The 19,688-nt window shown below is 47.1% G+C and overlaps 1 protein-coding gene across 1 annotated transcript in view; it reads right to left on the bottom strand.

The window, feature by feature from the left end:
* The window catches only part of LOC143930039 (pancreatic lipase-related protein 2-like), a 133,115-nt gene that overhangs the window by 83,847 nt on the left and 29,580 nt on the right, over nt 1–19,688 (bottom strand). The window contains exons 3-6 of the mRNA XM_077453938.1: nt 17,442–17,596; nt 7,709–7,834; nt 7,495–7,629; nt 3,511–3,619 (exon numbers count right to left, since the gene is read on the bottom strand). Of these exons, the coding sequence (XP_077310064.1) occupies nt 3,511–3,619; nt 7,495–7,629; nt 7,709–7,834; nt 17,442–17,596 (525 nt within the window). The remainder of the gene's footprint in view (nt 1–3,510; nt 3,620–7,494; nt 7,630–7,708; nt 7,835–17,441; nt 17,597–19,688) is intronic.

The raw sequence follows: 19,688 nt of genomic DNA, 5'->3' as shown, positions 1-19,688 counted from the left end.
AGTGTCATCATCAGAGCCCACAAAACACTGGGCATCCTCCTGGAGCATGTACCCAACACTGTGCTCAAAGAGTTCAGGAGACTCCTCAGGAGGACGTGGTGGGTCTAGGGAAGGAGTCACTGATGATGACATTGAGAGGAGGGAAGACGATGCGTTGGCAGCTGCTTTGCTACTACCCTGAGACTGGGTGAGAGAGGATGAGGAGGATGAAGAGGGCTTGGTCATCCACTCTACCAAGTCATTGGCATGTTGCGGTTCAACATGTCCAGCTGCCGAAAAGAAGGACAAGCATGTCCCATGGCCACGTGCTGATGACAATGCACCGCGTTTACGACCAGCACTGTTGTCTCTAGACACAGAGCCTGCTTGCCCTCTTTTATCGGCTCGCGCCTGTCTGCCTCTCCTTGCTGGCCTTCCAGACATGGTAATGGCCTGAAGGGAGTTGGGTAAAACAGCAGTTGGGTAGTTTATATTGTGCTGGAGGCACACAACACCCACTAACTCCTGCAGATGCCTTTTTTATAGAACACCAGAGATAAAGGGGTATATACAGATGTATACTGTGCTGTGCTGGAGGCACACACAACTTCCAATAACTCCTGCAGATGGCAAGTGGGCTCAAATAGAGAACAGCTATGTAGGTGGATATAGCAGTATGTACTGGGTACAGAGCACGCAGACAGCACGCACTATCTCCTAACACTACTGACTGCAAGCTCTATTATTAACCACTTCCCACCCGGCCAATGCACATATACGGCCGGGTGGGAGCCGTCTACTCCTGATAGGACGTTCAGGAATGTCCATCAGGAGGAGCGGGATCGCGCGCGCGCGTGCCCACGCAGCGGCGCGATCCCGATGCGCCCGTGTCACCGGGACACGGCGCATCTCAGATCGGCAGGAGGGCTCTGTGATTGGCCCTCCTGATCACATGACGGCCGTGTCCAATCACGGCCGTCATGTGATGTAAACAAACAGCCGGTTGCTAGGCAATCGGCTCCTCCTCTCCTCACACAGAAGTCATCGCTGAGGAGAGGAGAGCAGATTGCTGCAGCCGGCTGATGATCAGTGAGTATGAGCTGTTTTTTACAGCTTTTTACTCACTGATCTTCAGTCTAGTGTAAACACACAACACACCATACAGTGTAAACACAGTCCCCACATATGTCCCCATAACACACATGTCCCCAAAACATACATGTCCCCAAAAAATAAAAACACATGTCCCTAATAATAAAAACATGTCCCCCACATATGTCCCACTAAAATCACTTGTCCCAATGATTATCTGCACACATATGTACGTGATCACCTGCCCACATATGTACATGATCATTTGCGTACATATGTCCGTGATCACACAAACCAATTATTATACACTTAACGGAATTTTTTTTACCAAAAACATGTAGCAGAATACATTTTGGCTTAAATTTATGACAAAATTTGATTTTATTGGATTTCTTTTAAAATAGAAAAAAGAAAATATTGTTTTTTTTCCAAATTTCCGCTTTTTTGCGCTTATATCGCAAAAAATAAAAAACGGAGTCGTGAATAAATACCACCAAAATAAATCTCTATTTGTGCGAACAAAATGATCAAAATTTCATTTGGGTACAGTGTAGCATGACTGCGCAATTGTCACTGAAAGCGCAGGAGCGATGAAAGCTGAAAATTGGGCTGGGAAGGAAGGGGGCGAAAGTGCCCTGTATTGTAGTGGTTAAAGATAGATCACTAGCTATATAGGCGAGGTGAATATCGCGGTGTATACTGCGGTCAGGGCACACAGACAACAACCAGAAAACAGCAGAGATAAAGGGGTATATACAGATGTATACTGTGCTGTGCTGGAGGCACACACTACTTCCAATAACTCCTGCAGATGGCAAGTGGGCTCAAATAGAGAACAGCTATGTAGGTGGATATAGCGGTATGTACTGGGTACAGAGCACGCAGACAGCACGCACTATCTCCTAACACTACTGACTGCAAGCTCTATTATTAAAGATAGATCACTAGCTATATAGGTGAGGTGAATATAGTGGTGTATACTGCGGTCAGGGCACGCAGACAATAGCCACTACACAACAGCAAGATAGGAAATCAGCCGAAAATGATCGGTGTGTACTGTGTTAAAGGTACACAGAACACCCACTGCTTCAGACTCCAACACACTACACGAGGCCGCTGCAATGGCGGCCTTATATAGTGTGGGGCGTGCACTACACAGCCTGAGCTATGATTGGCCACAGGCATCCTGCCTGTGGCCAATCATGGCTCTCCTCGCTGCTGGCGCTGCGATTGGCCTAGCATGCGGGGTCACAGTGCATACTTGGCCAATCATGAGCCAGCAATGCACTGCGCCATCGCAGTGCATTGTGGGCCATGAGCGCCACGCGAATTTGACACGAACGGACCAAAATGTTCGGATTTCGCCGAACGGACGAACAGCCAATGTTCGAGTCGAACGTACGTTCGACTCGAACACGAAGCTCATCCCTATTCAGAAGAGACAACACCCTCCTCCCATTTGGCCATAAACAGGTTGGTGAGACTGGGGGAAAACTTCGCCCCCATTGCTACGCCTACATTTGGACTTTCTTAATGGGATTTTGGATGTTCCTTTTTTGATACTTATGATGATTTATATTTATTATATTGTCATGATTTTTTGTATTTTTATTTATTTTTTGTTATTCTCATTTGTCACTATTTTTATTTATATGTGATTTTGATTGAGTGCTGCACTTTTTTTATTTCACAACACTATTTGCAATATTGATCCTTTGCTGTGCTGGCTGCTTACGTGCAATTTAAAGGGACAGCGCAGTATATATTGTACATATATTGTCTCTCATGTGGTGCTAGCTGCTCTGGGAATCTGCAGCAAGTGAAGTGCTGGAGGAATAATGGTCTGCAGCAAGCAAAGTGCTGGAGATGTGAAGGGAAAGATGTCTTAAGCAAGACTAGAGTGTCCATACAGGAGTGTATATAGTAGTCCCAAGCAAGTTACACTAAATCTTTCTGGGCAACCCATAATTTCCCATTCCCATCCAAGTTCAATCCCCTCAAAAAAACAAACAAAAAAAACACAGTTTATGGACTGTTCTATATCTCTGAGTGCCTGAGAGATGGATGCCAGGCTGGTCGGGCAGGATGACGGGTAACACCACAGCTTATGGACTGTTCTATGTCTCAGAGTGCCTGAGAGATGGATGCCGGGCTGGTGAGGCAGGATGACGGGTGACGGGTGCTAGCTGTTGATTAGATAACTGTTAGGCCTCATGTACACTGCTGCTGGTGGTATATGGATGTTTAGGGGCAGTTGAGAGTTTTTTTCAACTGCCCCTGAACTCTCCTCTATGTTATCTTATCTGTCCATATACACAGGGTCATTTACAGTCGCTTCTAGGCAGTTGAGTTTAGAGGCATTTTTTGGAACGCAAAAAAATATGTTCAGAAGCTGAGTTTACAGGCATTTCAAGAGCATCAGAACTCCACTTCACCTACCAGAAGCTCTTCTTATTCCTCTCTTTCTTTTTCCAGCTTCACCAACAGCTTGTGCCCCCAGACTGTGACCAATCATGTAGACCTTTAGCATGTCATAGCCATATGCTTCCTAAGAGAGATAAACAATTTTATCTGCCATGCTTTGACATTTGTGTTTTAAACAACACTCCACTCCTACCCCATTTTTCCTAGCTTACCATTAAGAAATATTGTAAGGTTTATAGAATGCAGTAGATAGGGCAGAAAAAAATAATGAGCCTCAGCCAAGCGCGGAACTGTGGGCCGGGGCCACCGGGCTGCAAGTTCCTGCAGGGCTGCCGCTTACGTGGCTGCTCTTTGAGCCCCTGCCGCCATCAGTTCAGCCATAGGCGCCAGGGGGCAGAAACATGAAGGGGGGAGTTAGAGGAGACACCTTTGGCCTCTTCGTGCCAGCACTGCTGCCAGTATAGTTCAGCCATCAGTGCCAGGGGAGGCATGACCATGAAGGGAAGAGGAGCTACAGGAAACACCTGCCGCAGACACCATGGAACCAGGTTGGAGAGAACGTGAGTGTGGCCCCCTGTAACCTGGATAGGAGGAGTAGTGAGGGTGGCTGCATATAGGTACATAGTAGGTTAGGTTGAAAAAAGACACAACTGCAAACTATTTAGAAGAATCACTCCCACCATTTTCTCCTGCAGCCTCTGAAAGCCTGCAAGAGGGAGAGGAGGAGAAGCAGGTATTGAGTAGACATGTGCAGAGTGAAATATTTTGTTTCTGAGTTTTGTTTTCGTCCGAAAAATAGATTTATTTAGATACTCCCAAAATTCGTTTTTATTTATTTAGTTTTTCATTCAAAAATTGCATTCGTCTGAAAATCCACATGAATTACGGTCGAATCTGTCTTTGAAGGCTTATGGTGTCTGTCGAATGTATAAAGAAGATTTGACGGAGCTAGTATATATATAGCATACTTTGTGTGAACTTTAGAACCCTATTAAAGTCTATGGGACTCCAACGTTCAAAATCTAAAGTGCTAATTTTAAAGGCTAAGATTGCAAGTTACTGTCCTAAAAAGTGTTTGGGGACCTGGGTCTTGCCCCGGGGGACATGTATCAATGCAAAAAAAAGTTTTAAAAACGGCTGTTTTTTCGGGAGCAGTGATTTTAATAATGATTAAAGTGAAACAATAAAAGTGTAATATTCCTTTAAATTTCATACCTGGGGGGTGTCTATAGTATGCCTGTGAAGGGGCACATGTTTCCCGTGTTTATAACTGTCCCTGCACAAAGTGTCATTTCTGCAGGAAAAAAAAATTGACGTGGGGGTCCCCTTAAAAATCCATACCAGACCCTTTATCCGAGCATGCAACCTGGCAGGCCGCAAGAAAAGAGGGGGGGGACGCAAGAGCGCCCCCCTTCCTGAACTGTACCAGGCCACATGCCCTCAACATTGGGAGGATGCTTTGGGGTCAAGGACCCTTGATGGGGACAAGGGCCTCATCCCCACAACCCTGGCGGGTGGGGGGCTTATCAGAATCTGGAAGCCCCCTTTAACAAGGGAACCCCTAGATCCCGCCCCCCCTGTTTGAGATGGTAAGGGGGTACAAAGGTACCCCTACCATTTCACAAAGAAAGTGTAAAAATTAGTTAAATAAGACAAACACACTTTTGAAAAAGTCCTTCACTATTCAGCGATGGATGATCATCTCTCCGGGATCCAGAGATGGTCGCAGCGAATCTATCCATCTTCTGTCTCCACAGAGGAGACACTGTGGGATCCCGGCGGCCTGATGTTTCTTATATGCGGAGGGCGGGGCCATCCGTCATCTGACCCCGCCCCCTCTGATGTAACGGAAACCTGCGTTACATCAGAGGGGGGTGGGGTCACCCTATATGTCATTGGGGAAGCCCAGCTTCCCCAATTGCTTCAGGGGGGCGGGGTCAGGTGACGGGTGGCCCCGCCCTCCACATATAAGAAACGTCAGGCTGCCGGGATCCTGCTGTGTCTCCTCCGTGGAGACAGAAGATGGCTGGATTCGCTGCGCTGGATCAGATCAGCCATCGCTGGACCCCGAAGAGATGATCATCCGTTGCTGGATAGCAAGAGTGGATTACCACCGCTGGAATCTTTTTATATTTTTAATTTTTTTTTAATAAAGGACTTTTTCAAAAGTGTGTTTGTCTTATTTAACAATTTTTTACACTTTCTTTGTGAAATGGTAGGGGTACTTTTGTACCCTCTTACCATTTCAAACAGGGGGGGCCAGGATCTGGGGGTCCACTTGTTAAAGGGGGCTTCCAGATTCTGATAAGCCATCCCGCCCGCAGACCCCCACATCCACCGGCCAGGGTTGTGGGGATGAGGCCCTTGTCCCCATCAACATGGGGACATGGTGCTTTGGGGGGACCCCAAAGCATCCTCTTAATGTTGAGGGCATGTGGCCTGGTATGGTTCAGGAGGGGGGGGGCACTTTCTGGTCCCCCCTCTTTTCCTGTGGCCTGCCAGGTTGCGTGCTCGGATAAAAGGTCTGGTGTGGATTTTTAGGGGAACCCCTACGTCATTTTTTTTTTATTTGACGCGGGGTTCCCCTTAATACCCATACCAGACCTGAAGGGCGTGGTAATTGAATTTGGGGGAACCCCACGCTTTTTATTTATTTATTTATCAATGACTTTCAATGAGTGTTCTCTGTATTATGAGAGCCGAAAATTCTAATTATAGTGATTTTAAAGGACTTTTTTTCCTGCAGAAATGACACGTTGTACAGGGACAGTTCTAAGCACGGGAAACATGCGCCCCTTCACAGGCATACTATAGACACCCCCCAGGTACGGAATTTAAAGGAATATTACACTTTTATTGTTTCACTTTAATCATTATTAAAATCACTGCTCCCTAAAAAACTGCAATTTTTAAAACTTTTTTTGCATTGATACATGTCCCCTGGGGCAGGACCCAGGTCCCCAGACACTTTTTAGGACAGTAACTTGCATATTAGCCTTTAAAATTAGCACTTTAGAATCTTTTCTCTCTGTCAAATCTTTTCTCTCTATGTCGAATATTTTCTCTCTATAATCTTGGACTAATAGAGGTAAGGTTAGGCACATTCGACTACAGGTTCAATAGACACAGATTGTTATTGTCAGAGTCATGTCGAATCTCCTATTCTATATCAAACTGTTGTAACAACGAAAACGAAAATAAAGCATTTATTTATGTCGGATATTTCGTTTTTCGGATTCTGCACTTTCGTTATCGTTTGTCAAAACGAAAACGAAAATACCTGAAATTCGGACAAAAATGCATTCGGACAAAAACTAATGCACATGTCTAGTATTGAGAGCCTGCAGGAGGAAAATGGAGAGAATCATCCTTCTATATGCAGCAACTGCCACCGCTCCTACTATCCTGCTATTTTCGCCCCCCCCCCCCCCCCCGTACTCTCCACCTACTCTGTGCTCTCTGTCCCCCGTTCTCTCTGCCTCTCCCCCTCATGCTCTCTGCCCCCTTCGTACTCTCCACCCCCACGCTCTCCGCCTCCTCCCCTCGTGCTCTCCACCCCATCCATGCTCTCCTCCCCCTGCTCTCTGCCTCCCTCTCTTGTGCTCTCCTCTTCCTCATGCTTCTCAACATCCCCCATGCTCTCCGCCTCCCCCCCAGTGCTGTCCAGACTCCCTGTGTGCTCTCCAGCCCCCCTGTTCTCTGCCTCTCCCCTGTGCTATCTGCCACCTCAGTGCTCTCCATCCCCCAGTGCTCTCTGCCCCCCCCTGTGTTCTCTGGCTTCCTCCCTGTGCTCTCTGGCCCCCCCATGCTCTTTCCCAGCCCCCCGCACCTCTGGCAGATTCCCCCCTCCCCTCTCCCGGGGGATCCGTCAGGATAGCGAGCAGAGAAAGGGCCAGTTAACAAGTCATGGGCTGCTCAGTCCAAAATTCCCAGGCCTATTTTTTGTCCCAGTCTGGGTCTGGCCCCAGCTCAAGTTTAACTTGCTGGCATGGTACATACCTGTAGAAAGTTTAATAAATTGGCAATTTCAGCCCCAACCACACGGATATTATTGGAGCTTTGTGTGTAGAGGGCAAATGATCCTCCTTTCCAGTCTACACAGAAACAGTTCACATCTGACACATTTAGGAAAGCCTACAACACAGGAAATCATGTAAGACAGGTTAAATAATGGAACAGTTGGCCAGGACCCCTTTCTTTTAGCCACACTGACCTGACACATCTCCACGAGCCATGGCTTGTCCCCCCACTCGAAGGCACCATGAACAATGAATATGGAGTTCTTACCGGGTTCAAAGTTGGTGCCAGTGACTGAGGAGACATTGAGAGCGCTGATTACCTGGAAGAGATATTCTCATTAGCTACAATATAGTATTCTGCTACCAGGTGTAGTGTGAGCCACTAGTTAGGCAGCTGGTTAAATTTGTTTTTAGCTTTGTTGTAGTGAATCAAGCAGTGATTGATTTTTTTGTCTGGTCAGGGTTTCCTGAGCTGAGTGTTTAATTCCTCCCACCTCTGCTGAAAGAATTTTCCAGAATATAGGGCATATATCCTGCCAGTCCCTGAAAAGATGCATCCAGAAGGTGGCTGTGGAGGTGATGAATGTTTGGGAGGCCTCTGCAGAGTGTTTTTTTCCCTCTCTAGGGGGAATCCAGTTCTCTTGGGGCTGCTTCCCTTGGAGGCAGCTCTGCTGGGATAAAACATTGCAGTCTGGACCTCAGCAGCTGCTGGACTGAGAGTGTGCAGAAGATTTCCAAAGGATATTTTCTGGAGGACCCTGTCTTAAAGGCCTGATCTGGAGAAGGGTCTTTTTATCTCCCTCACTGAGGATCTACCTGTACATCAGCTGTAGGCAGCTCCTCGGGCACTGTGAGTAAAGACCTTGTTGTGGACTGTTAGTTTTGCAAATGCCAAAAGGGAACTAAGTGCCAAAAATTGCTATATGGACTGGGACTGCAACTATAGGGTCCTAGATATACTGGCCATTCTCTGTTACCTCCAGGAGAAGCTGATATTAGAAGATTAGTGAGAGGTTTGTCCTCCCATTACTTGCTATTATCATTTTAGAGTATCCTGTGACTCTAAACCCCCTCTCCTGTCCAAGTTCTTCAGCAATAACTAATGAAAGACATCCCCTAGCCTGAACCTGAATTGTCAGCATGTGTGGGATGGTGTTTGTGTGATTGACAGCCTCTGTACTACACTGGGAGACCTGGGAATATTCTCAGTGGACTCTTTGGGGGTAAGCGCTACATAGCACTCACCCTTGAAAGGGCCTGCTGTTTTGCTCCAGGTTCCTTTCCCAAACTAGTGTAGTGTATTGGCAGCCAGGCACACAGCTACAGCCACTCTTTCTGGCCCAATGAACAGTCTAGGGGTTTGTATCTTTTAGATTCATTGCTGAACAAACTTGGATGCGATTCAGAGAGCTGTGGGATACTCCAGCAGCACTGTACAATGGGCCAGTAGATCGTGGCCAGGTGACTGGTAGATCACGGTCTGGACTTGCTGTCCCACCACCCCAGAACATCAAAGAATGCAATACAGAGTAAAGGTGGAGCTGTAGTAGGGAGCAAGAGTCGCATAAGCCTCCTCTATAGTGCCGGCTCCTTGCCCATGTGGTGTGATACCAACTGCACTCCACCTCTTATCCTGGCTAGTGGTCTCAAGAGTGATGCCAGCAGCAGAAAGGAAGAGATCTTCAGGTCAGTGTGAAGAAATACCGTAGGCATAATACATACCTCCCAAAAATTTGAGATGGAAATGAGGGACTACTAGCACATATATGTAGGCATAGGACATGCCCCCTGTCAAACCCCGTTAAAGGGGAATTAACCAAAAAAAAAAAGGTTAATTAAATCCACAAGGATTTTTACCACCATTTAGAATTTGAATGAAAGGTTTAGCACTGGGAAACACTTTTTGAAAGATAAAATGTACGTTTTATATACAACTATACAGATCAGACCAAAATGAGGGACAAATCAGGAGGAAAGAGGGACAGAGGGACATTGCCCCAAATCAGGGACAGTCTCTCAATATCAAGGACAGTTGGGAACTATAATAATAGTATAGGGCTGATTTTAAATTGATGTCCTACGTTTTACCCACACTGTGAGGCAGTGCAGTGTACATGCAGCTTTTCTGCAGGTTTGCTGCCTTTAGCCATAAACTTCTATTATATCCTGCGGGATTGGTGCACTTTCTGAATGCAGGTGTTTTGGTGCACTTTTAGAAAGTGCTCCACACTTACAGAAAATAACAGAAGTCTAGGGCAAAGCATAGCTAACCCAGGAAAGTCGCAGGTAAACCACAGCACATCAGTGTGAAAGCAGCTATTATAGGGGGTTTAGAACAGTAAGGATTGGTGGCAAAACCCCATAGTTAAAGTGTTTGAAAAAGAAGAAGGTTTTTTTTTTTTTATCTTAAAGCATTTTATCCAGAAGATAAAAAACCTTCCGTGTGCAGCAGGTCCCACAGCCCTCCCCCTCCAAAACTTACCTGAGCCCGATTTCATTCCAGTGATGTTGCACGAGAGTCTCAGCTGGCCAGAATCTTTCCCTTATTGGCTGACAATGAAATGGAGTGAGCCAATGAGGAGAGAGGGGGCAGGGCTGAGCCTTGGTTCCACGTCTGAATTAACACAAAGAGTGGAGGCTTGGGTACCCTTCATAGTAAGCTGCTTGCTGTGGGGGCACTGGGCAGGAGGGAGGGGCCAGAAGCGTCAGCGAGGGACCCAATAAGATGAGGATCTGGGCTTCCCTTTACAAAACCACTACACAGAGCAGGTTATTATAACATGTTTGTTATTTTTAAACAAGAAAAAAAAAAAACTTTAAGGCCCCTTTCACACATGTGTTCAGGTCTGCCTGTCAGTTTTTTCAGGCGGACCTGAACGGACACTCCATGTCCCTCTATGGAGCGACGGATGTCAGTGATGACATGTCTGCTGACATTTGATCCACTCCGCTAAATCCAGATGAATGGAAACCCTATTTTCCATCCATCTGTCAGATCGGATCGGATGAAAACAGACAGACGGTCCATTTTCATCCGATCTTCCATAGAGGAAAGCAGAGATCTGACAGGTCTGTCTCTCCAAAGTGAGCAGAGATGGACCTGTCATCTGCCGGCTTAGTGGGGATCAGCGGATCGATCCCTGCTGAGCAAGTGGAGTCCGTGAAAAGGGATTCGCATGTGTGAAAGGGGCCTAATAGTTTAAGACATGTTTTTACCACCCCCTTTAGCTGCAGTAGCCAGGGGTGTACGCATATTGCAGCCGCAGTAGGAGTTATATGCACTGTCATGGTTGGTGGGTGTAGCACTTGCCAAGTATGACCCATTCAAATGAATAAGGCCACTCTGCACGTGCCCTGCAATCTTGTGCAATACAGCAAACAATGGGTTAAAATAGGCAGCGTTGTGTTGCTTTCTTACCACCTGATTTAACCCCTTGGACCCCGCAGAAGCATGCAGTTGTGGAGAATTTGCAGAGCGGCCCCTTTTACTTGAATGGGTCATGTTTGGCAAGCAGTAGCACCCACCAAAAGCAAGAGGGGGTTTAATTCCTGCTGCGGCATGTGTACACCTATGGCTGCTGCCTCAGCAGCTAAAGGGTTAGGCATTAGGCCTCATGTACACTGCTGCTGCTTTTTTTTTTCTTTTTTTTTCAACTGATCCTGAACGCTCCTCTATGTTATCTTATTGGTACATGTACACAGAAACGTTTGTAGTAGTTTCTAGGCAGTTGAGTTTAGAGGCCTTTTATGGAAAGCAAAAAAATTTGTTCAGATGCTGAGTTGAATGTGGCTGAATGTTTTAACCCGTGTTTGGCCGTGTTTTGTTTTACAGGTGTTTTCCATTTTTGCATATTTAAAAAGAAAAACGCTTTTAAACGCAACAAAACGCTGCTAAACGTGGCATGTAAACATGGAAAAATTGACGTTTTAAACTTGGGTTACTATCTTTCAAGTTAAATCATTCAGGAAAGGTTGTAAAAACTTCCTCTGTACATTAAGCCTAAGGGGCAGCTGAGGCACCATAAGAAGAGTCCCATTTTACACAAATTCTGCCACAAGCAGAGTTGCCACCTAGTCCCTTTAAAAACAGGTTCTGTGGCTGATTAAGGTAGTAAGTAAACTCACTTGGTGCCTTATCTGCATTAAATCAGTCACATAAATAATTTATATGTGTTTGGGTTTAAAGGGATGAGGTGGCAACCCTATGTACAAGGGATAGCAGTAAAAGTCACTAGTATTCTACACACAGGACTGTACTAACAATGTCCCTGGATATCGAGAAATATTTAGATTGGAATTTTACATCCGGCAGGTGGAGCCCCAGGCTTCATATGGTAAGGGGTTATTCTGAGCTCCCGGGTTTGAAATATAATTTTACAGGGCTAAATAAGCCGAACTGACACTCAGCATGGATTCCTTTGTTTCATTAAAAAAAAGCACCTTTTCTAGTGCCATTACCCATAATGCCCCATGCAGACCCATTGTAAGAATTTTTGTCTACATTTTTGTCTACACAGGCAAAGGTGCATTATGGCGCCCATCCCCCCATCCTCTAGCCACCCTACTCTGGTACTGCTAGCCTACCTCCACCCCCACCCCCTGCCACCCCACACTGGAACTGCTGTACCCCCCTGTCCTCCAACCAAGCCATTCTTTCACTGCTAACCTACAGTCCTGCTCCATGCCACCCCACACTGATACTGCTGTACCCCTCCAGTCCTCCAGCCACCCTGCTAATACTGCTATCCCACCCCCACCCCCCTGCTCCATGCTACCCCACACTGGTAATGCTGTACCCCCCCTCACCCACACCATGTTGGTACTGCTAGCATTACTCTCCATGCTCCTAGATAAGTCCCAGAGGAGGTGCACTTGTTATCACTCCACCTGGGACAGGAGCGGATGCAAAAGAGGAAGCATCGGCTTTAGTGGCTCCTGCTCCCGCTTCAGCCGTCTGCTTCCTCCACTGATGGGCACCAGTTCCCTGCACTCTGCTGCTCTGGGATGGTGGGTCGTAAACCCATTGATCGTGTTCTGGGCTTGCTGATCCACCATCCCAGAGCATGGATATGCATTTTCTTGGTTTGAGGTCACGGGCCACATGAAAGGGTTCCCCGGGCCACAGGATGAGCACCCCTGCCTTAAGATTTCAGAAAGCCAGTTGTACAGCAAGGCAGCCAACTGGACTGTGATACTTTTTACAATGAGCACCTACAGTGCATGGTGAGGCAGTGCCATTTAGGTGCATCTTAAGTCAAAGCTTAGTTTTAAACTGCTCTAAAATTGTCACTTTTTGATATTGGTCACAGTGTGGTAATTCTAATTTCCAATGACCATGAGCATGTCCCCATTGGGAGATTTTCCTTGACATACATTTTCTATAATTTTCCTGCCCTGTGACTGGAACAAAAAGATCTTCTACCCAGGGGGAAGAGACAGCTATAAGACCTTACAGCTTTCAATAATTTAAATATTAACTCCACTTTTGTAAAAAAAACAAGAAAAAAACCCTCTGGATGATCAATGCACATTGCAAAGATTTTAACAAACTTTATTGTAGAATCAAACCTGCTTCTGCTCTGTAAAAAAAAGCATTTTTTTCCACTTTGTGTCTTCGGATATAAATTCTACATGCGAGTGACCAGTGCCAGTGTTCTGCCAAAAACTGTCCCTCCATTGGATAGTGTCCGCCCTGTACTGCTCAGGCGCAGTTTGGAGGACAAGGAGACTCCGAAAGTCTCTGAAGAAGAATGGCGCCTGCGCACTTGCTAGTACCTTCCACTCTGAGTCCAGGTTGAAGCTCCACCATGCAAGTGGACATATGGTAGCACTTATTAACAGGACCCCTTGCGGGCTCGCTTTGCTCGCCATGCTTCGGGCACGGGCTCGCTTCTCTCAGGCTATTTTTTATTCTAACTCTATGTCCACTTGGATGGTGGGGCATAAACCTGGACTCAGTGTGCAGATGCTGTTAATCTTCGGAGACCTTCGGCATCTCCTTGTCCTCCATACTGCTCAAGCGCAGTACAGGGCGGACACTATACGACGGAGGACAGTATTCAACACAACACCGTTACAGGGTCAGCTAGAGCCCAGGACCAACATGCCAAACTGCACCAGCCCCCCCCCCCCCCAAAGATGTATGAGCTGAGCATTATGTGTCAGCAAATCCCCCCAGGTCTAATGCCCCCCTCCAAAAATTGTCCCCTCCTAGCATAAATCCTCTACCGTGAAGTTTCCCCTCCTAGCACAAGTCTTCTTTCCCCCTAACAACACAAGTCTCCGTAAATCTCCACTCTTAGAATACTTACCGCCTCCCTTCTTCCAAGTTCCCCCTCCCAACACTAGTCCCTGACAAATCTCCTTGTGGTGCCACCCACCTCACATGATAACACAGTGCCCGCCCAGGGCAGCCTCCCTCCCTGCCCACCCCTTTCCCTGGCACTGGGAGTGACTTTTTCTATTATCAATCAGCTGATGACCCCTTTTTTTTAAGATGATGCCATAAAGTACTTAGGACAAAAACATTTTTTTCATTTTGGATAGAGCAAAGGGAGGTTAACCCCTGTCAGATTTTTCACCATCTGTGTCACAGTCCTCCTCTAGTCTAATGAGAACCTTTAGAGCCAAGAACGGCTGACATCCATCCATATAGAGTGGGTTGTAAGGCATAGTGGGTGTAATGCAAGTTAGATTCATGGGCGCCAGACACTTCTTGAATGCAAAGAGAGTTTATTTCTCTTAAACAGAACTTTGGGAGAGAGGGTTAGGGTCAGGACACCTTATACCGTTGTATACCCCTACATTAAAAACAAAACAAAAAAAAAGAACCTGCAAGGCTATTAGCTCATTATGAAATACTTACCTCAGAATGAAGCACCCGTATCGAGGGCCCGGTCCACACTGAGGGACTTGGCTTCTTGCCGTCGCCATGTCTTCCGGGTTTGTGGCTCCGGCGCTGTGAGTGGCTGGAGCCACGATGACGTCACTCCTGTGCATGCTTGCGGGATTTTTGTTCCCGGCAAGGTACAGAACCTTTTCCGGGCATTCAGAGCGCATGCGCCGCTGACATCAGGGGCTGCTTCAACCATACAGGTTTAGGAGATAGGCTTACCTGTAGGTAAAAATTTCAAATTTGGGTATACAACCACTTTAATTGGCAGACTCCAAGACTTCTACAGGTAGACAGCCATGCAGGGAAAGGCATCTAGTAAGATGCCACATCTGCATGTGTGGAATTGCTGTCTCCTATGGCAACAGACTTGAACAGTTTCTAACACATGGTGTAACAGTTCCTTCAATTCCATTACAATCACTTCTTGTAGTTCTTCAACCCACTGAGCTCCCGATCTCTCTCACTAGACTAGATGATTCACTGCCATTGAATACCTTGAGCTCTTCCAATCTTCACTGTAGTATCTTCCTCAAGCATCACCCCTGCTTCTCTGCTGGGTCCCTAGCTTGGCACTCCAGATACTTATCAAGCGTCACCCCACTGGCCTGCTCAGTCTCTGGCTTGACACAAGGCTGCTTTGCAAGCGTCACCTCCGCTGGCTGGGTCCCTGGCTTGACACCTGCTGAAGTTTTGCAGATTCTTCACGGTCCCCGGTTGGTGAGAATTCTGCTCTGGTACTTTCTTCAGCTACTCACTGTGGTCCCTGGTAATAAGGTGGATGCTCCCTTAGTGGGGACAGCTTCCCCTCTACCTCCAACCATGAAAGGTTCTCTGGCTGGCAGAACCATCACTTCTGGTTGGACTGCAAGACGCAATCCCAACCCTACGTTGCTCTCTTGCTACTGAATAGGCCCTCAGACAGCCTAGCATCCAGATGTGCCTGGGATAGGCTCAAACTAGCAGCCTTGGCAGTATAACACACATCCACTCAGACAGCCGTCCAGGTGGCACAGAACCATGAACACCTGACTCAAATATATAAGTTCTCCCAGCAGGCCGAGGGATTCAAGAAAACCCCTGCCCATTGGCTGAGATACCCCATATACTCCTAATCTGTCCTTGCTTTGTCCTTGTCCTATCTAATACCACTAGGTACCCGGCCACCTAGCGTCAGAAGAAAGAAGTACAGTAATTCCAGACTTAGGGAGAAATCAATTGATCCCTAACAATGAGCCAAGGTAACTACACACCTGACAGGTAAATTTAGGAGCAACCTTGCCTAAACATCATTGTACTACATCGAGATTTAACTTCCCTTCCCATAGCCAAACAGTAAGTAAGAGTAAATCCCTGCAAATTAACCCCCAATGTCACCAGGAACTATTGGAAGATTTCCCCATTATTACTTTTCTGGCGGCAACCCAAAGATTGTGATTTTCTTTTACTTTTAATGATAATGGTAAATGGGACAAATAGAGAGGGGAAATCGTTTTAATGGGGGCACAGACAGTAATAAAAACTGACAGGTCTTCTAATCCCTCTCCACTCTGTCCAAAACTAAAAAAAAATAAAAAAAAATTGATTTCAGTTACCGTATATACTCGAGTATAAGCCGAGATTTTCAGCCCCTTTTTTGAGGCTGAAAGTGCCCCCCTCGGCTTATACTCGAGTCATCGCCGTCTGACTGCTCGATCAGCGTATCGAGCAGACAGACGGCGGACATACTACAATTCGAAAGCCGCGCCTCCGCCTCCGCCTCCGCCTGTGATAGGCGGAACACTGAATTTCCCAGCAGCCTGTGTTCCGCCTATCACGGACATCGTCTCATCCTCGTCCGTAGTACGAGGATGAGACGATGTCCGTGATAGGCGGAACACAGGCTGCTGGGAAATTCAGTGTTCCGCCTATCACAGGCGAAGGCGGAGGCGCGGCTTTTGAATTTTAGAATGGCCGCCGAGGCGCCGACGAAGAGCGGCGATCCTGGCAAGGCACGGGACGGAGGCAAGGCAAGGCACGGCACGGGACGGGATGGAGGCAAGGCACGACACGGGACGGAGGCAAGGAGGCAAGGCACGGCACGGGACGGAGGCAAGGAGGCAAGGCACGGCACGGGACGGAGGCAAGGAGGCAAGGCACGGGACGGAGGCTCGGGACACAGGCTCGGGACACAGGTAGGCTGGACACACACACACACACACACACACACACACACACACACACACACATGGACACACACACACAGGGATGGATGGATGGAGACACACACACACAGGGATGGATGGATGGATGGAGACACACACACACAGGGATGGATGGATGGATGGAGACACACACACACAGGGATGGATGGATGGATGGAGACACACACACACAGGGATGGATGGATGGATGGAGACACACACACACAGGGATGGATGGATGGATGGACACACACACACACAGGGATGGATGGATGGATGGACACACACACACACAGGGATGGATGGATGGATGGACACACACACACACAGGGATGGACGGACACACAGGGATGGACGGACACACAGGGACGGACACACACACAGGGATGGACAGGCATGTCTCACCCTCGGCTTATACACGAGTCAATAAGTTTGCCAGTTTTTTTGGGGGTAAATTGGGGGCCTCGGCTTATATTCGGGTCGGCCTATACTCTAGTATATACGGTATACTTTAAATTTGACTCGTATCTTAGTGAAGTCTTCTGAAAAAAAAAAAAAACTTTAAACCAATCACACAATCAGGAAATTACATATTTAGGGTGTTCTGTGTAATGGTGGATAGAATGCCTCCATGTTGCCATATTGCATTGAATTTTACAGAAGCTTACAGAGCTGCAGATTGTAAAGGAAAGCATTTTTTTAATAACATTCAATTACGATATGGTTAATGTATCAATTAGATATGCAATATTTTTTATTTGCCATTTTTCCCATGAAAATAGAGTTACCCCTTTACCTACAATATTGGGGGAAACATGTCCTCTGCGTACAGCCAACTTGGAGCAGACTTACTTGGTACTTATCAGGATTTATTCTAGTAAAGAGAAAGAATTGAGTGTTGATCTTCTCTGGATCCTGTGGTAAGCGACAGATGGGTCTTTCCAGTGTACCGCAGTAGGGGGGTTCATCTGTGAACCATCCTAGCCTATCGTAGTAGACCTTAGCAGCTGGACAGAGAAACAAGAGGATAGATTATGGATTAGTCTTTCATTGCACCATCATCAGCAAAATCTACTGAGCAGCCAAGGAGAGCTAAAACTGAACCCTCACAAGAAATATGGGTGCTTGATATGTAGAATTCTTCTAAGAGGGTGTTCCCATCCTAGCTTGGATATATACTAAAATTAGTGTAAAAGTAGATGCATGCATACAGCCAGTAAAGGTTCCCATCTCAAATACTTACAATTGAATATCCAGGGAAGGTATGGGAATGTCCATTGCTGACCCTCTTTTGAAAAATCCGTGTCTGGATTATTATCACCAAAGAGGTAAGCCTCTTTCACACAGACTGTCCGTTCAGGACCGCCTGTTAGTTTTTTAAAGCGGAGGTCCACCCTAAAGTGGACCTTCCGCTCATCGGAACCCTCCCCCCCTCCGGTGCCACAATCGGCACCTTTCAGGGGGGAGGGGGGTGCAGTTACCTGGATAATCCAGGTAACTGCACCCACTTCCGGGATAGCTCTCTGCGGAAAGGGGCGTAACTTACGCCCCTTTCCGCAAGTGCCCGCCCCTTCCCGCAAGTGCCCCGCTGCCTGCTGGGAAACACACAGATCCCAGAGGCAGCGGGGAGCGTCCTTATTGCGCAGCGCGATTCGCGCATGCGCGGAAGGGAACCGGGAAATGAAGCCGAAAGGCTCCATTTCCTGATTCCCATACCCAAGATGGCGGCGGCAGGACCCGACAGACGACCTAGAGATCGGCTTTGGGTGCCGACATCGCGGGCGCGCTGGACAGGTAAGTGTCACTATTTTAAAAGTCAGCAGCTGCAGTATTTGTAGCTGCTGGCTTTTAAAAAAACAAAAAAACGCGGAGTCCCGGTGGACTCCCCCTTTAAGCGGACCCGAATGGATGCTCCATATACCTCTATGGAGCATCGGATGTCAGCGGTGACATGTCCACTGACATCTACTTTTCCATCCATCTGAGGATCGGATTGGGTGACTACGACTCTACGGTCCATCCTCATTCGATCCCCCATAGGGGAGAGCGGCACTCTGACAGGTCCGTCCCTGCACAGTGTGCAAAGACAGACCTGTCTTCTGCCTGCTCAGTGGGGATCAAGGGAGTAATCCCCCGCTGAGGAGAGCGGGCTCCATACATGGACACATCCATGTGAAGGAGTTCATACAATTATGCAAAAGTAAACACTGGCATATGATTCCAAGTTAGGAACCAATGTTTAATGCAACAATGACAGGACATACAATTGCTTCAATGCTTTTCACACACAGACCTGAAACATGCATGAAGTTAATGAGTAGTTAATTCTTATCTCAATAACTGCGCCAGGACAGACTTGGAAATCGAATCAACAGAAAGACAGCCAAACAGCCAACATTCTTAAAGGAAGAGGACAACATTGTCAGCTTTCTTATGGTAGAGTCACTTTTTAGCCTAGTATGGTTGCCATGGGTAACAGAGTGGAAGAACACGCTGCAAGCAATGAGCCGTTAGGCATGGTACCTAGTGAGGTGATGGGTCCCCCCATAAGTGAGGGGGGTCAGTAATCCGGCTCCCTCCTGAGTGATTGGTATCTGGTAGCAACGGGATTCAAACCTGCGTTATGAAGATCCATGGCATGGTCACGAGGTACCAGATGGAAGGAGTTAATGAGCATGCACGATGTGTTCGTTCAATGGGACCCCATTCTGTTACTGGGAGCGAGGCAACAGATACGCTGGACTGGTGGAGTGGGTGCAGGCTCAGCATGTCCCTCCTAATGCAACATACATCTTTTACAAATTTGTAGTGACACGGGACAGTACTTTTCAGAGAAACTCTGCACTTTATAACTGCACACAGTGAAGGCTCATCTTTAAGTCAGGGAACTGCCTTAATGTTAGGATTTTCACATGGCTACAGTCTCCGCCTGGTCCCGGTCATTGATGAGTGCATTCTGCACAAAAGGTACCCTTAAGACTTCCCAAAAAGGCCAAGCAGCCTAATAACATGAGTTTCTGCATCAGTAACATTTTGTAGCATGGTTAATTCTGCTGAAATTCCTACACCAGGGACATTAATACAAGGGGCTACTAGTTA

The sequence above is a fragment of the Lithobates pipiens genome, unplaced genomic scaffold, assembly GCF_037356315.1.
Source record: "Lithobates pipiens isolate NorthernLeopardFrog02 unplaced genomic scaffold, aLitPip1_a1.2 Scaffold_25, whole genome shotgun sequence".
Classification (NCBI taxonomy): domain Eukaryota; kingdom Metazoa; phylum Chordata; class Amphibia; order Anura; family Ranidae; genus Lithobates; species Lithobates pipiens.
The sequence above is the reverse complement of the archived record's forward strand: the minus strand, read 5'-3'. Positions and strand labels throughout refer to the sequence as shown.